The sequence below is a fragment of the Pistacia vera genome, unplaced genomic scaffold (assembly GCF_008641045.1).
Source record: "Pistacia vera cultivar Batoury unplaced genomic scaffold, PisVer_v2 Contig583, whole genome shotgun sequence".
Taxonomy (NCBI): Eukaryota; Viridiplantae; Streptophyta; class Magnoliopsida; order Sapindales; family Anacardiaceae; genus Pistacia; species Pistacia vera.
Genome location: NW_022196427.1, coordinates 437,740 through 450,373, shown reverse-complemented (window position 1 = coordinate 450,373; position 12,634 = coordinate 437,740). Strand labels below are relative to the sequence as shown.

Here is a 12,634-nt window from a genome sequence, read left to right as displayed (position 1 = left end):
GTATAATAACAGATGACCTCAAACGACTCAGTTCAAAATACAAAAGAACGGCACACGCTAAGAAAAAGGGCGTCGCAGGCCCCAAAATACAGGAAAAAACTAGGTTAACTATCCTCAGTACGAGTCGCCTCCTCCATCTCCGATCAGTCATAATGTCTGCACCTCCAGCACCCATCCTAGTAGCCCGGTCGCTCACATCCCCAACATCTGACGGCCCTGACTGACTAGTAAGGTCAGGCATCTATTCCTCGTCCCGCAAACCCAGATGACCGGCTCCCTCTTCCAACAACTCCCGCATGAGCTGGATGTCTTCATCTGGATCCCAGTAAGAAGTCTTCCCTTCCTTGAACTCAAGCATGAACTCACCACGGGCCTTGATGATAGCGTCATCAGCAATGGAAATACACTACTTCCTCAAAGACTTAATCTCTGCAGTCTTCTCGACCAACTCACGCCTCAACTGCTCCAACTCACACTCGCTATCCCTCAGACGCTGCTGAAACTCTTGCTCGGCCTTCCGGGCTGCCGCCTCCTTTTGGCTCAGGCTAGTGTTGGCCTTGGATACATCCTGTATCCATTTTTCCTTGCGCCACGACAAACTTCCTCAGATGAAGACTGCTAGTGAGTACCTACACAACAAAACATTGCCATCAGAGCGAGATTCAGAAACAAAATCATCGAATACTACTATCATACCTGAACGGCGTGGGCTACCCCCCAATCAGCCGCAGCAACTGCACCCATCTGGTTAAGGCGCACCTCGTCCGCCGGGAACAAAAATGAGTTGGCCAGCTTATTCATGGTAGTCGCATCAGAGTAAGTCGACGCATTAGCCAGAATCGTGATGGTAATCGTCCCGGCCTCTTCATCCATGACTGCGGTCTAGGACGACCCAGCTCCAACTGTAGGCTACTGACTCAACGACATCGCTAACACATCCTCTGCTCTTCTGTCCTCCCTGGCTAAAGACTCCCTCCTCCTCTTCTCGCGGCGTCGGGCGATAAATTCGCTCGCACTTAGGACGGTCAACTTCTTCATCAGTGACTCTGCAAGTGCAAACTCTCCAACGGTTAGTGGGTTCAGCCCAGACTCACCAAAAATGATATGGTTGCAGTATCGACTCAGAAGCACATCCCAAGTCTGCTTCAGCGAGGGGAATGGAGTACCTCTCTGTATCGCCTCTACTCCTACCCAAAGAATGTTGGTCCTCAGGTTGGACTCTGCTAGCACTACTCACTAGTCCCTCTGCTCCAATGAGATGGCTAACACTTTCTGGGTCGCTACGTCCAAGCCGTCTCCGCTCTGCCCAGCCCGATTGAACTCAAGCTCTACAAACAAAAAACACAATCAAGATTTAGTAATCAAAAGTACAAAAGAAACAACTAAGTTCTCACCGGTAGCTTGCCAGCCGATCGGGATCTCGCCCTGACCTCTCTCTCCAAAAATAGCCTGACCCCTTAGGTAGAAGTGTCGATCCTTCCAGTTCTTATCACTGGACCGTAGGTCGGTCACCAGGTGAGACTGATCATGCCTCAAGTTCAACAGATACCAACCCTTCTCCTTGTCATTCTCCTTCAAGAAGTACGAATACAGCAATTCGTGCAGCCCGAATCTCAATTGGTTCCGAACACAAAGGTCTTACAAAGCCATCAGCAATCTCCAAGCATTCGGCATAAGCTGAGATGGGGCAATCATGAAGTGGTTCAATACCTCCCATACGAGACGAGGGACAGGTAGCCTCAACCCATCATGAAACCACTTCTCGTAAACACTAATCCAACCCTTTGCCTCCCAGTCGACCTGCTCGTACGACCACGGCGTCCGGATATCAACCGATCTCAGAATGTGATACAAGGTCCGAATACGCCAAACATCACTATCCTTCAGCACGGGCGGATAATCTATAGTCAAAATCCCGCTGCCCTGTTGGCTCGGTTCTCCCTTAGAGCCACTATTGGAAGAGGATGGACTACCAGCTCCTTCGGAGTCTTCCCCACTTCCCCCATGCCTACCCGAACCACTCGGGCTGTGAGTACTCGTACTTGGGGTAACTACACTAACTCCAGTCGGCACCCCAATCGGGACGCCTTCTTCGGGCATCATCACTATGGTAGGGGCACGCTCGTATTCATCCCCTAGGTCTGCCACAATCCCGCTCGAACTAGCTGATTCAGAATCTGACATGTTGGCTTAATCGCCCAACCCGACCGACAAACTCAAGCCTTGTTCCTAAACTCAAAATAATTGTCAAATGACCAATCAGTCTGAGTTACCGACCGAACAAGCCCACAAGCGCTCAATTATTACTCGCCTCAGTACCGATCGACCTAAACAAGTTCTAGTAAACCCCAGTCGACCCTTCTTGCCGACCGAACTGGTCCGAGACTTAAGTCTCCCTTCGCTCGCCCCAAATGACCGACCCGCCTCCAAGCTCAACCTATAGTCTACTCGCCCCTGCTCACCGACCCAGCAACTCAAAATCTCCCACTCGGTCTGGGTGACCGATCACCCAATAAAGTTCAATTCACACGCTCCCCTTATCACTCGGTCGGATAGACCGGACGTCCCACTTAGACCAATCAATCACTCGACTTGGTCGGGCGGACCGACCGAGCAAAATGGAGGTAATGCCTAAACTCGACTTCGTCTTCCTAATTCCGTCCAAAACGCCCAGAAAAACACCAAAAATCCAGCCAACTTGCCGGAAATTTACCAGAAATCCAAAAATTCATGCCTATCCTAGAAAATCATAACTCTAACACTTCTAAACTCTTCAAAACAAATCAAAACCATTCAAACTTTCATAAACTTCATCATATTTTATGAAACTTCAGCAAACAACCAAACAAAAAGAAAGGCGTCGTGAAAGAAGAGGTTTACCATGAGAAAGCCGCCTTCCGCCGGCAGAATCCACCGCTGTTGAAGAAAAATTGGAACGAAAATGAAGAAAACGAAAAAAAATTGTTTTTCTGCAGAAAGAGCGAAGAAAGTGCGAATGGGAGACGAACAGTCTACCTATTTGTTTTTAAAAGGAAATTCTGATAGACCGAGACATGTGGCGGCTTGCGATTGGATGGGAGTCAGCGCGTCCTTTCGTTTTCCTGCCTCAAAAACTAGAAGCGGATCACCACCGTACACGTGGTAGGGATCCAGGAAACCTGGGAAACTGCAGCAGAAGCCACTCCTGTCACCCTGCCTTCCCGACCGAGCCACCACGCGACTGCCAAAATGGGCCCAGTTGGGCCCATGATTCACAAACCCGTGCGAACCTCCCGACTGGTCGACCAGCTTGGAGCGGCCCGGCCCGAGCTCTCTTTAGGTAAAAGAGGTAGGAGGCTTCGCCTATTCGTCCTCTAGAGCGGACGAACGGACAGTCGATGGTGAACTTCCCACATTTCTTCCAATCCATCGCCCGATCCTACCGACCGACTTAACCCTAGACTTCCAAAAGCATTCAAAATGTCGCATGCTTCACCGGATCGGTAGGTCTGGCAAACCAGTCGATCAGCTTGGAACGACCCGATGCGAGCCCTCTTCAGAAGAACGAGGCAGGAAGCCTCGACCGTTCACCTTTCCATGGCAGACAAGTGGAAAGCCGATCGAGGTCCGCTATCTCATCCGATCGCCCATGTACTTCGACCGAGCGAACCCTCATTTCAATCTTTAATTCAGTCGACCCGGCATGACAAGCTAACACTCCGACTATAATATTGCAGCTCACCTCTCTAGTCGGCCGGACGTACAGAACGAGCTCATGAGTCCAGGGCCTGGTTCTCTTTCCCTTCGCTCGTCGCACCGATCAGGCACACTATGCAATGATGGCATACTCTAGGTCAGGAATGGATGCCGAACGATGTCCAACCAAGATTCACCTGCAATAGTCAGATCGTCCACGCCGACGATCGTTCATCCATGAAGGAAGACCGAGCTCGCCTCGAGCGCTACCTACTCTCTAACTTAAGAAACTCTTAACTCAGAGAGTGTGGGACAAACTGTTAGGGCCAAAAATCGTTCTTGGCCCAAATAGGAAAACAGGACCACCAGCGAAGAAAAGGCCAGGCCCAGTCCTAAAGAGGCCCAAGCCAAATTAATCCCATTTGATACGAGATAAGGCCGGCCCAAACCATCTGGGCACGGGCCTCCCAGTTCCAGCTCACTTCATGGGCCTATAGGCCAGTTCAGAGCCCACGACCCCCACTGATCATTTTCCTGTTCCTGTTCAATCTCCTATTCGAAGTAACTTTCCCGTTCCTGGTCACTTTCCTACTCAAAGTGACTTTCCTGTTCAGATCACCTTCCTATTCGGATGTAGGTAAGACAACTCACCACCGCCCTAACTTTTCTAGGGTTTGCATCAGAGTTACACTCGGACTCCTACTCCTACTAGGATTGGGAGACCAGACAGTCACTATATAAACAGAGGTCAGCCCTCTCACAAATGACATGACATTACACCTTCACACCCGAAGTTCTTACTTGAGAGCTTCATATCACTGCCATAGTCACAGTCTCCGACTAGACTTCAGGTAACCTTTCTACTCCCTAGCCCTTACTATACTAGCCTTTTTCAGCCTTGCTGACTTAAGCGTCGGAGTGCCTACGGCAAACACCACCCCGGTGTTTCCCATTTGCTTCACGCGTTTGTTTCTCTACGTGTGCAAGTGCAGCGGATCGCTAGTGGCCTCAACCTCACAGGATCAGACCCGCCTTCCGTACAGGTAGATTTTTACGTCTACAGTAGGATTGTTTTGTTAACGAAAGAAAAATGTCACAATTACAAACTCTCTACATATATTTTGTATATGAATTAATGTGATATTACTCTTTTATTGGACATCAATAATCCTTATTTGTAAACTTGATGTTTTTATTTCTTTTATATCGTTCATTTTGTGCTTATATCAATTTGTATATAATAGTTTGTACAAAGATTGTATGTCTAAATTATTATTCAACCATTGATTTCTTATTTGAATTTGTCGAGATTTTTTACAAAAATTGATTATTGAAAATGTTTTGTTACATTCACAATAATCATCAACAACTAATAAATTAACATAAACTCATTATTTTTTTTAGGACAATACTACACTTACAACACAATCTCATAAACTCTCACTCACAACCCCAACGTTGCAACTCATGATTGGTTTCTAATGAATTTTTTCGTCTGACCAATTGCAAGCTAACACGTCAGAATTGTGAGAAATAATTTGTGAGATTGGATTGTGAGTCAATCTTTATTGTTCTTTTTAGTTTCCACCTCTCTCTCTCTCTCTCTCTCTCTCTCTCTCTCTCTCTCTCTTTTGTTATTTTTTTAAGTAACATGATCAATCTGTCTCAATATTGGAAACTCAAAAACTGAAAAGGAATATTTATAATGTAAGGTTTGGATAAGGTATCAAGTGTCAAGAGCTCAAATATAGGAAAAGTTTGGAAGTAAAGTTCAACAAAGACATATCACCTTTTATTCATCAAAAGTAACAAAAGATTCCTCTACGGATAAACTTGTATTACAAACAAACAAACAAGTGAAAGCGACTCATTGAAATTGCATAAACCAAATTTTAAAATAATAATAATAATAAATATAATGAGCGTTGTAAGACTAATTATTAACTTTATCATAACATAGAAATATCAGTCTAAAACCATTAAAATAAATCATCAAACGCAATCTTAAGTGATATTATGAAAAAGTAGCATATTTTATACAATTAAATGGTCCATATCAAGTTCTTAAACTATAATTTTGAGCCATCTCTAACATTATCCTCTTAAACTATCCTGATCAAACAAAAGCTATACCGTTTCCACCTAAAAATATCTAAAATAAAACTATAAATAATACTGTTGGAAAGTCGTGCATGAAAAAGTATGTCATTTAAAATGAAAATTTAAGTACACAAGTAATGGTTATCCTGTGGAGTGTTTGTTAAAAAGCAAAGTCACTAGTAATGACCAACATTTTTTATTACTATAAAAAAGAGTAAACTACTTTTTCCCACCCAAAGTTTGCCTTAATGACACTTTCCCACCCAAAAGGTATTAAAATACTACTTTCCCACCCAAAGTTTATATTTTATTAATATCTAAAATACACTTCATTTTCTCCGCTGGTGTTCGGAGAGTTACCAAGAGTCAGGGTAAGATAGGTTTTGTAGAGTGGAGACAGGTGGATCAAATGGTAGTAACCGATTGAATATTCGCAGTCAGAGTCAACCGAAAAATTAGCTAAGAATAGAAAACCCAAGCTTTGCGATGGCCGACATTCAACGAGAAATTAGATGTCGAAGTGAGGAGAGTTTTGTAGAAAGGAGATCAGAGGTTCAAATGATGGTGACGAAAAGAATTTTCACCGCCGAAATCAACTTTAGATAGTAACGAAATATTAACTTCGGGTAAAAAGTGATATTTTAAAATTTTTTGGGTGAGAAAGTGTCATTAAGGCCAACCTTGGGTGGAAAAAAGTCTGGGAAAAAATCGTTTACTCCATAAAAAACCAACCATGCGAATCCTCAGTCCTCATAGGAGTAAATTGAGACAATCTCATAATCCAAAAGCAACCACGGGAATATGCCAACGGATATTCCAAGTAGTCAATAAAAATATGCATACAAATTAAAAAACAACCCTTTTAAATTTACATTATCCTATTAAACATCCTTTAGAATAATAAATTATAGGTAAACCCACAAAATGTTTTCAAAAGACAATATACATATATATAATATGATACATAGACACCCACGAAATTGAATATCTAGTTCTTATTTTGTCACTAAATTTAGCAACAACTAAATTGATAAAGGCATTCAAATAAGTAAGGAATCAACGAATATTTTTTCATATAAACTCAATGATTTTTTAATTAGAAAATTAATGTGCTCATGGTATTGTCATTTATAATCTAACCTTTTACCACAAAATCATTAAATAATACTTGGAATCATCAATGAAGTCATTATTTTAACATAACAACAACAACAAAAAGTTTTGTGATTTTAATTTGTTTTCTCTTTTATAAAAGAGAATACGAGAGAATATAGAGAAGAAATTTGTTAATTTGATATAGAATTCAAATATATTTAAAAAAAAAAAAAAGATTCTACTAATCTTATGAAAATGCATTTTGTAAAAATGAGTCTGAATGCTTTTAAAACTAGATTTTGAATACAATCTTAAAAACTAGTGTAAAATTAGAAAACGATTAAAAATTGTTTTTACAGTTTTTTTATAACTTTTAATCTAAAAACAATTTTTAAATATTATATCAAATACATTTTCACATATAAAAAATATTAAGATACAACTTAGAAATTTGAATCGTATTTTAATTTTTAAAAATTATTTTGAATCACAAATGAAAAAGGCTTTTTTACTTTAAGTATTGTTGTTTGGTATATTTGAACAAAGTATGGGTGTTTTGGTATTGAATTTAATAGAAGCATTATTGGCTTAAATTATCTAAATGATTTAATATAGTATATAAATCAGGATATGGTGACATTTTTTGACTATTCATTTTTGTTAATCTAATAGTGATAAGTGTAAAGTTAGAGTTCATTACATTTAATGTCTACCCAACATCTCTTGTCACAGTAGGATCAACAAAGATGAATGGTTTACAAGGAGTGTCAAAATATTAAGTCATCATATCCCAATCCTATATGCAGTAGAACCTCTCTATAGTCATAATAGTCAGACCAACTAATTTTATTACTATAAGGAGATTATAATTTAATAGAGGTAATTACAAAAATTATTGTTTTGATTTCTTATTTCATAATTCATGTTTTAGTAGTATTAGGATTTCAATTTATTGTTTTACCGCTTGTTGCCAATTATTTTAAGCACTGCAAAATTAGGACTCCCAATTTTGATGAATTGCAAGTTACAAATGAAAATGGATGAGGATAATCAAAGAGTCATTGCAGAATTGAGTGATCAGATTCGACAATTTTATTACACTAATCAAATGGATTTTAATGTCTTCCTCAATCATCTAAATGAATAACAAGTCAGTGTATGCTTTAATTAAAAAATAAATCATTATTGGAATTAGACAAGAAAAAGGAGATAATCCTAATGATGATAGTCCGGAAATACCAAATGTTTCGTGTCCATGTTTGAGAAGCTAGAAATATTTTGGCTTTAACAAAAAGGTATCCATACTGACGATCTATTATGTAACTGTAAGTTAAAAGATGTAGTAACAACTTTAAAACATAAATTATTGTCCCAAACAATTTTAGATAAATATTTTATTTTATCTCAAACCTTTAATTTAACATAACATATATTTTTTGTAATATACATATAATTATTATGACAAAACCTAGAAAAATTATAACTTATTACAATGTGGAATTTATTCTTATTTATAACTAGACCAAGTTAAAACCAAATTTTTTTATGACTATATGAAGATTATTCTTATATAGAATATCACTATAAAGATGCTCTACTGCATATATATATTATTAATTTTCTAGTTAAAACGGTATGATATAATTTGGTAGGAATATGTTAATACACCATTGGATTTATTTGTTGTACCTAAAATTTATGCATATATGTTAGGGCCAAAAATCGTCTTGAGCCTGACGAGGCCCAATAACGAAATAAACATATCACGGCCCAAGGCCTCAGCCCAATCCCGATTGGGCCTACGCTTTAAATCACCTTGTGAACTACCGACTCTATGAGTTGGGCTATCCTATAAGTTAAGCTAAACTTGATTTCAGCCCATTAGCTTGTAACAATCCATAAATAGGAAATCAGAATCTCCTTCTATTTTCTCTTCTATTAAGATTTCAAATTTTACTCAAACTATTAAACTTAATCTGATAAAGTCAAGAAATCATATTTCTTTTTTGATAAGGATTATCTCCCAAAAGAGGACTCGGTGTCCTACTAAGATTCCAACCCTTTGGGCTCACTATAAAAACAGAGGCTTGCCCTGCAATTTCCATTATTCAATCTCGACTACTCAAAACCATCTATATACTCATAAAGTTCTTGCTCCCAAGAACCCGACGCCTCCGCCGTGGTCTTAGCCTTCGACAAGACTCTTGGTAATCCTTTTTCTCCTTAATCCCTATCAAATAATCTCTTTCAGTCTTGCTGACTTGAGCATTGGAGTGCCTACGGCAAATACCACCCCGGTGTTTTCTGTAAGCTTCAGGCTTATCCTTTTATGGATGAAGGTCTAGCGGATTGTCAGTAACCTCAACCTCACGGGATCAGACCATATTTTCATAACGGTAGATTTTTTTCATCTACAATATATAAAATCAATAATTAAAATTCTGTGCAAATGAAAATGGGGATTATTAGTTACTAGGGTCTTCAGTCTTGTAGCTTTAGGAATTCTCGAGGCTTGAAATAAATATGACAAAAACAATAAATAAATTATCATCCGAAATATTATTAATTTTCATAAAAGTATTACAAACCCTGATTAAAGGAGTTTTTATAATTTTAGTTTTTTTTTTTTTTTAATAATTAAAACACTTTCCGTTCAGCGTTCAGAGTTCAAGACCTACACGGGTCTGTAATAATCCAAAAATAAATAAATAAAAAAAGAGAAAAGAAAATAGTAGTGTACGACAAGGGAATTTCAAATAGTGCGCTTAAACTTTCCCGAGAAACAAACAGGTAGGAAATCTTCATCACTGGTTTCTTATTCGTTTCAAGTGTTTCAGTAATTTACTATTTTCGTTCGCGTTTCAGCTAAGCCAAGCGTTTAAGGATTCTAAATGTTTCCAATTTCGTTAGGGTTTGTACTTTGTTATATTCCGAAAATTTCAATATTTGGTTTGATTTTCAGTTTCGGTTTGATATTTTGAAGATGTTTAAGAACACGTTTCAATCTGGATTCTTATCCATCTTATACAGTCTCGGGTGAGTTATTAATTTTTCTCTGTTTTTTTTTTTTATTATTATTATTCTTTGTTATATTTTTAATCGACTCTTAATTTGAATTATCTGTGATTCTTTGGAATTTTCAGGAGCAAACCTTTGCAGATTTGGGACAAAGAAGGTCAGTTCCTTCTGCTCTCCTAATATTACTGGTGATTATGTATCAAAGCTTTTTTTATTTTTTTATTTTTTTTTTAATAATTTGTATTATTTTGTTTCATTTGTTGCCTTGTCTCTGTTGAAAAAGAATCATTTTGTGGGGACAAGGCTGCTTGTTAACTCTTTTATTTAAGAAGTACACATATTAGGCGAGAGATTCTGTAACGAGTGAATACTTCTGCATGAGCACAATAGGTTTTCTGATTAAATATAATGTGATTTTTTTCTTACCTTGGTTTTTGAATTGAGTTCTAGCTATTTCTGTGCCTTCTGATCGACCTGAACTACGTATACACATCCTGTCAACCCCTTTATTCATTACAAATAGAATATCTTTTGCTATGTTGCTAAAATTAAAATGAAATGATCTTGTTTGTTTCATTCTTTCTGCGAAGTGTTTTGTGCACAAACAAGAATCGAAGTCTTTGATTTACTTATCATGTTGTTTTATTGCGTCTTGCCTATTTGAACGAGTATCTGGGGTAGCATACAGTTGTGTTTTGTGGTTACATAGATGTTAGCTTGCCCTTTGCATTACTTAAGAGCATTTTATCTGTGCAAGTGTAAACAAATGTGAGCTGTGGTAACAGTGTGCTGCCTTGCCCATTAATTTCTTTTAATGGTGAAGGGAATGAAAAGGGGTGTATTGTACTATAATTTGATTTCTATGGTGGTTGTTAATTGCTGCCTCTCTGATTCTTTCTGCCAAGAATTTTCCTTTTGAGACTGAACATGTTTCTATGAAAATAACTGTTTATGTTTTTGAGTATTGCAAAATTCTACTTTAAGCAATTTGGAGGAACATTTGTTCAGACCATTTCTATCATCTTTTCGAAAGGAGTTTTTTTTATTTTTTTATTTTTTAGAGGTGAACATTATTTAGTCTTTTTAGATGTTATTCTTGTATTGGTGTATAAGAACTTGACTTGATGGTGCGGTTACTATCTGTTGTTTTCAATCATATATTTTGTGTTACTATTTATACCAAGTTTTTCTGCAGTTGTTGATGGTCACGTAAAGCGACCTCACGATGAGGACATCCAATCCAATGTCCTTGAAATAATTGGGTCAAATATACAATCCACATTCATTACATGCCCGGCAGACCCTGCTGCAACACTTGGCATAAAACTCCCATTCTTGGTTATGATTGTCAAGAACCTGAAGCAATATTTCACATTTGAGATTCAGGTGTTGGACGATAAGAATGTTCGACGGCGTTTTCGAGCTTCTAACTTTCAAGTCTGTAAGTTTGCCCATGATTATTGATGCTTATTGTTTTTAATTATTTCTTAAAGTCTTTTTCATTTGTCTATTATAGTTTGGTAGGTAAAGGCTGCTTTGTTTCAGTAATGTGGTTAGAAGTTTTCTAGGGTAGTGACATTAATTATTACAGCAAATTTTGTTGGTTAAATATTAAACTAATCAGAACTTGTAATGTGGTTTCCTCACACTCCTTACTAACTTTTGTTTTATGAAAATTTGTATCATACTCAAGCCCCAGGTAGAAACCCTTTATGTGTGATACAGTTCAACTGGTTTTATTTTAGTTTTATTTAGGTGATACCCAAGTGCTGAGTTTTTTAGTTTGACACTGGTGAAGGATTTTTGTTGTTAGATGTGTCATTGGACAGTTTGCTCTGATAAAGGGGAAGAATCCCTGCTGTTGCCCTTCATCCATATTGGCATTTTATTTTCCCTTGAATCAGTAATCACGCGGCTGTATAATTTGTTCTGTGCATCTTTTGGATATGATATAAGACGGAATGGAGTGTAACACACTGTAATAGAAGTAAAAATATTGTCTTTTTGGAATTAAATTCACTTTCTTCAGTGGCCATAAATATGAATTGAAAAACCAATTTTGTTCAATTTTTATTTATTGTTTCTTAATCTTACAGAGTGTCACACGGGTGAAACCATATATTTGCACAATGCCACTGCGGTTGGATGAGGGCTGGAATCAAATCCAGTTGAATCTGGCTGATTTCACCAGGAGAGCTTATGGAACCAACTATGTCGAGACTTTGCGAGTTCAGGTTCATGCAAACTGTCGCCTGAGGAGGATATATTTCTCCGATCGTCTGTACTTTGAAGAAGAACTCCCACCAGAATTTAAACTGTACCTTCCAATGCAGGTAAGAAACCAAGCCAAATTTTCTTTACCTGTAAAAAATCTATGCTTTTGTTGTTTCTCATTGGTGGCAAGTTCTTATTGTTTGTCCTAAATATTGATTGCAGAAAACATAACAACATTCACAGGAGAGAGCTTCAAACTTACAACCAGTGAAGTAACTGGATACAGATTCTGTATGTTCTATTACTCATCATCCAGTAAAAAATAAAAAAATCAAATATCTAGAACTGATTTATTGGACGGTTTACCAGTTGTGAACGATGATATACTTCTGGTCAGGATTTTCTGTGCTCTTATGGTATTGAAATATTTTTGCTTGTGGTGGCTTGGTTTGATCGATTCCTTAATGACCTAATACTTTGGCAGTCGTACTCAAGTTTTAACATATTTTTGAGGTCTTAGATTAATGAATTT

General features: G+C 38.0%; 1 protein-coding gene across 1 annotated transcript; it reads left to right on the top strand.

Annotated features, from left to right (window-relative positions):
• Positions 1-9,549: 9,549 nt before the first annotated feature.
• Positions 9,550-12,591, top strand: LOC116109591 (cilia- and flagella-associated protein 20). Its single transcript, XM_031395822.1, has 6 exons — positions 9,550-9,660; positions 9,833-9,906; positions 10,014-10,045; positions 11,084-11,325; positions 11,985-12,221; positions 12,325-12,591. Exons 2-6 carry the CDS (start codon positions 9,854-9,856, stop codon positions 12,331-12,333), a joined length of 573 nt encoding a protein of 190 aa, XP_031251682.1. The 5' UTR covers positions 9,550-9,660; positions 9,833-9,853; the 3' UTR covers positions 12,334-12,591.
• Positions 12,592-12,634: the final 43 nt, after the last annotated feature.